The 5,273-nt window shown below is 59.1% G+C and overlaps 1 protein-coding gene across 1 annotated transcript; it reads right to left on the bottom strand.

Annotated features, from left to right (window-relative positions):
* Positions 1-131: 131 nt before the first annotated feature.
* LOC114891025 (probable cystatin-15) lies at positions 132-2,937 on the bottom strand. Its single transcript, XM_029215058.1, has 2 exons — positions 2,743-2,937; positions 132-248 (listed from the first exon to the last, which is right to left on the bottom strand). Exons 1-2 carry the CDS (start codon positions 2,935-2,937, stop codon positions 132-134), a joined length of 312 nt encoding a protein of 103 aa, XP_029070891.1.
* Between the last annotated feature and the right edge of the window lie 2,336 nt (positions 2,938-5,273).

The following is a 5,273-nucleotide window of genomic DNA, read 5'->3' on the forward strand; positions in this document are numbered from 1 at the left end:
GGGGAGGGGCCAGGACCTGTCATTCTGCCCCAGGGTCATCCCTGAGGCCTTCCAAGCCTCCTCTCATAGACCCTTCTTGACATTATTTTTCATTCTCTGAAGATTTGTGATGCTTTTGGTTGATTTTATCCTCAAACCTTTTTCTGTTCTGGGCCTTCTTGCAAGGGGCAGTTGTCAATGTCTTCGTCGTGTTTTTTACAAATTGTGCGGCCCAGCTCCAGGTCCATTAAATATATCCACCTATACTTCTGTCAAGGAGAGATTGTAGAAACTTCTGTGAAATACTTTGCAGTAATGAGAAAAACACAGACAACCAAGTAGAAAATGGGCAAATAGGTATGAATGTGCACATGTGTATAAATTGGGACAAACCTAGGTGCATTTTTCTTATTTTTAATTTATGTATTATTTACTTTTTCATTTTAATTCTCTACTCTTCCTACAAAAAGATGTCCCTCAGTGCAGCTCCAGCCCTGGATTCTTCCCTGCCACCCTCCTGATAGCTGGTACCCAGGAGCCGTGTCATGAGTACATGGCGGTGGGGAGGGGGGTGGTCACAGGAGGGAGGTAGGGCCCCAGCGCTGAGAGCACACGCACAGCACACCTGACATGAAACCCAGCTCTCAATCCTCCAGACACACGGAGGGCATCGCACGGCTCCTTCTAGGGAGGCGGATGGGGGTGCTTGTCCACCGAGCCACCCTCAGAGCTGCCCTGTGCCTCGGGGTTAACACAGATTGGATTTCATCCCCTACAGAGAGGTCGTGAAAACTCGGAAGAACTCCAACACGGAGAGGAGTGTAACCGGAAACTTCCATAGGGAGGAGCACGGCCCTGACCTGGAATTGTCTAGAAAGCTGGCTTCCTTAGGGGCTCAGGAATGCCTGCAGTTGATGCCACCAGCCACACACACACACACACACACACACACACACACACACACACACACACTCACACACACACACTCACACACACGCCCAGCCCCTTGCACTGCCGCTGGACCCTGGGCGAGGATAGGCTTAGGGCAGTGGGGGGCGGGGGGGTGGCAGCTCAGCCCACAGTGATGCTCGAGGGGCCCTCAGCCTCCACAGGTCCAGGGCTGGGCGCAGCCCAGCGAAGGGCCAGCCAGTCAGCAAATGAGGGCCCTTGAGGAAAGCCAGGGCCGTCTGCGCAGGGAGGGGGCCAGCCTCCAGTCCAATCAGGAGTGTGTGCAGCGGGGGACCTTCACATCAGAGCCCTGCTGACCCGGGCCACCTTGGGGCTAGCCATCCGGGGCCAATAATGGGTCTGGGCTCAAGACTGTTGGACAACAACTAATCCAGACAAAGTATCTGGGGCGGGGGAGGTATGAGCATCGGTGGGAAAGCGCTGCACAGCCAGGTGCTAAGGGCACCCACACTCCCATCAGGTCCCCCCTCTTCCCCACCCTGATGCTCTGTAACCCATGGCCTTCTTTCCCAGAACTGCCTCGGGAACACTGACTGTGACGGACTCGGCCCGGCCATCTTCCTGTCTCCCCCGCCCCTCACTCTGCTGTCTGCCCACCTGCTCACGACAAAGACCTGGGGTCTGTGCCTGATCCCCGCCCCACTACATGCCACGTCAACCTCCAAGCCGACTCAGAAGCCGGTTTTCCTCTGCCTCCTGGTGTCCAGGGCCCAGCTCCTGCACCCTGGTCTCAACTTGCCCCCAAGCTGTGGAGCCCACTACCCCCACGGGGTCCAGAGAGATGCTGGACAAAGCTGAGCGACCTCCTTCCACAAGTCCCTGCTCCTCTGAGGATAACATCCTGACCCAGCCCTGGCACACGCCCACCCTGCACGCCCACCTCTCTGAACCTCCTTCCCTGAGACACTGGCCCACAGCCCTCAGGCTGGCCCTGCCGGGCACTGGCAGCTCACCCTGGTCCAGGACCCTCTCCGGGGCTGCCCGCCCTTCTTGTTCCCAAACCTGCACTTGGCCGGGTCCTTCCAGGAGTGCCCGTCATGAAGAGCGCTTCCCCACCCCCCCCCACCCCCCCACCCCTCAGCCCTGCGGTCCTACACTGACCGCTCTTGTCCAGGTCTTCCACTATCTCACCTGAAAACTTAGAGCCTGTGTGCTTCTCACCACCAGTGTAACAGCCTCACGAGGTCACGCCCTGTCTGCCTCTGCTGCCTCCGGCCAGGCCTGACCCACGGCGGCCACGTGGTCAAGGCCGGCTCACTTCACGAGGGGCCTCAGCCCAGCATCCAGGCAGTGATCCTGGCAGCTGAGGCCTGCGATCGGCTCCGCTCTGCACTGCCGGCCCTTCCTGGGCTTTGATGTCGGGGCGCCGCCTCCGCTCCGTCTGTCTCCCTCCTCACCTGCCCTCTGCCTCCCTCTCCTCTCCCTGTTCCAAGTGCTAAGCTAACACATCAGAAACTTGGAGCCCTTCTATTTTGGTACCTTGTATTTTTAAATGTCCTTGACCAAATGAAACATCCCTTACCTTTTCCTGCAGACAGCGGACGGCCCCTTCCCCCGACCCCAGGCCCAGCTTCAGGAAGAAGGTGGAGCCGCAGACAGGGAGCCTCCCTCACCCCCTGGCCCCCACTCCCCACCCCCTCCCCCCACTCCCACCCCCATCCCCCATTCCCCCACTCCCAGCCCCAGCCCCCATCTCTCACCCCATCCCCCACTCCCATCCCCACCCCATCCCCCACTCCCACCCCACCCCCATCCCCCATCTCCCACCCCCATCCTCCACTCCCATCCCCTCACCTTGCGCTGGCTCCGCCCCACCCAAAGCAGCTTGTAAGCGTACTCATCTGGCTCGTGTTCATTGAAGTGAAACACAGCAAACTCCACACACAAGCGGAAGTTTTGCGTACTCTTACTGATGTCCTCAAACTTCCAGCTGCAGACATGAGGCCCCAGAGCAAGAAGCCCCAGGAGCAGAGACAGCTTCAGGAACATGCTGTCCGGCATTGGCCTGGAGGCCGGCAGTACTGTGGGCCGCCCTCCCCAGCTCCCCAGCCAGCGCCGCCCGGCCCTGCGCAGCCCTGTGCTGCTGGCCAGGCCCTCGGCCCAGCTCCTCCTCTCTGTCCCTCCCGTCATCACCCAACGGGAGGCGGTGGCGGGGGAGTGTCCCAATTTCCACCCCTCATCACGTAAACCTTGAGCCCAAGGACATGCAGGCTCCGTTCCCCCTCATCTCCAGGGCATCCCCAGCCCAGCTTCGGTAGGGCCTTGGTGAGGGTCTCAAGCCCACTAGGCTTTGCCCTCATGGCAGTGCCTCCCTGGGCTGGCAGAGTCACGGGCACTTAGGAATGCTGGTGGGTCCTGAGTCCCGGGAGCCGAGGAGAAAACCAGATCTACCTCTGACCTTGGCTGCAGCCGATGACCTCAGGGCACAACGGGAAGGTCCAGTGAGGGATAGCATGGGGGCCGGGGCACCATCCTCTCCACCACTACTGGCACCTGCTGACCTACATGACAGAAGGCCTGGCCATGCTTGGCAGTGGGCAGGGGACAAGGGGTAAGCCAGCCAAGGCAGGGGCTCTGCTGGAATGGATGTGAGCGGTAGCCATGGGCAGGAGGGGTTCCAGGGCTGGGGAAGGTCAGGCCCTGCCTTGCCCCAGCCAATGTGCATTCTCACGCAGATCTGCCATCTGTGGCGCTGTGGCCTCTGCCGTGTGGCCGTGTCAGGCTCTTCTCACGGGACCCGTGTTACTGATGTGCCCTGCCTGGGGTGCACACCAGGCCATGGGATCGAGCGGGCCGGGAGAGTGGGATGTGCTGCCTGTGGACGTGAGGATGCTCCACACTGGACATGGGGGAGATGGACTCCTGTATGTTAATGATGATCCCAGAAAGGATGCGGGGCCTGGGCCATCACCATGGGGACAGGTTGTAGGACAGGACTGGGGCTGCAGTCAGCCTCTGGCACCTGCATTCGTACCCTGGTGCCCCACGGGAGGCTCGTAGTGGGTTTAAAATCACCCCATGACTGGGTCTGAATGCTGAGGGACAGGTGCAAAGCCCCCCGGTATAGTTAAAATGCATCTGAGGTCAGACCACAGAAGAATTGAAAAGAGCAGGACACAGACCTTCTGACGGGAAACAGGAGTTGAGGTGAAGGTGGCCACTGTTGCTCAGGGGGTTCTGTCTGGCCTTGGCCGGCATGGGGCCCAGGAACAATGGCTCCACCCCTCTGAACCCAAGTGCCCTCAAAGGAAGCTTGGCTGCCCACACAGCCACCCTTATCAGTTTGTACTTGCACCTATCAGATTGTTGGGAGATGTTAGAAATCCCAAACACAGGTACTAAAAGATCAAAGCTGGCTCAGGCCAGCTGTGCTCATGGAGCTGCCCGGAGCTGCGGGGGAGGGAGGGGGACACCTGTTTCACCAGTGCTTATGGCCACATCACGGCAATAGGTCAGTCAGGAAAGGGACAGCCTGCCAACCACAGGACACACAAATCAGATCCCTGAACTGAAAAGGCGTAGGGAAGACCCCTCAGCCCCTCCCTCTGAAGTCCTCCTCCAGACAGCATCCCATGGCCTCTCTGTCCCACTTAGAGCCCCAGGCCCCCATCCCTCGGCCCCTCCAGGGCTGCCCCCACCAGGACCCGGGAAGAGAGAGGTGCTCATAGGGGGCTCTGTCACCTTAGGGCCTGTCGCAGGGCTCGTGATCAGTGTTGACGGCCATGGAGGCCAGGCTGGGTGCCGATGGGGGGCGCAGGGGTCAGGGAGCATGAGGGGAGGCATGACTGGAGCTGCCATCTTCTGAGCTGACCCCAGACGCCCTGAGAAGATTTCTCGTCGGTCAGGCAGCTCCAGCGCAGACGCCCCGATGGCGATCCACAGAGGATAGAGCCTTCTGTCATCTTTGTCACCCACCTCCCACCTCTGTGCCTGGGCGTCAACCCAACACCACCACCGCAGAAGGGCCACTCACTGTGAATCTGGCCTCAGAGATGGACACAGAAGGGACACAGGTGGCTGTCGTCTGGCAAAACTGTCTGGATTCCTTTTGAGTGGAACGGATGGGGGCCTGGAGAGATTGGAGGATGATGAACAAAGGAATGGAAGAGTAGATGCATGGATGGACGGATGGATGGATGGATGCATGTTTGGATGGATGGATGAAAGGAGGGATAAATGGATTGACGTATGGTTGCATGGATGATGGAAAGATGGATGGATGCCTAGATACATGGATGGATGTATGGGTGGATGGATGCATGGATGATGGAAGGATGAATGGATGCATGGATGGACAGACGATGGACAAATGGAGAATATATGAA

The sequence above is a fragment of the Monodon monoceros genome, unplaced genomic scaffold (genome assembly GCF_005190385.1).
Source record: "Monodon monoceros isolate NGI ecotype Baffin Bay Population unplaced genomic scaffold, NGI_Narwhal_1 Contig6895_ctg1, whole genome shotgun sequence".
NCBI classification, from domain to species: domain Eukaryota; kingdom Metazoa; phylum Chordata; class Mammalia; order Artiodactyla; family Monodontidae; genus Monodon; species Monodon monoceros.

What these genes read in the sequence shown, in the direction of transcription:
- LOC114891025 (XM_029215058.1), bottom strand. Translation starts at nt 2,937, where the DNA reads ATGTTCCTGAAGCTGTCTCTGCTCCTGGGGCTTCTTGCTCTGGGGCCT. An exon ending in TGGGGCGGAGCCAGCGCAAG is followed by an intron (nt 249 to 2,742) that starts GTGAGGGGATGG and finishes TCTCCTTGACAG; the next exon opens with AAGTATAGGTGGATATATTT.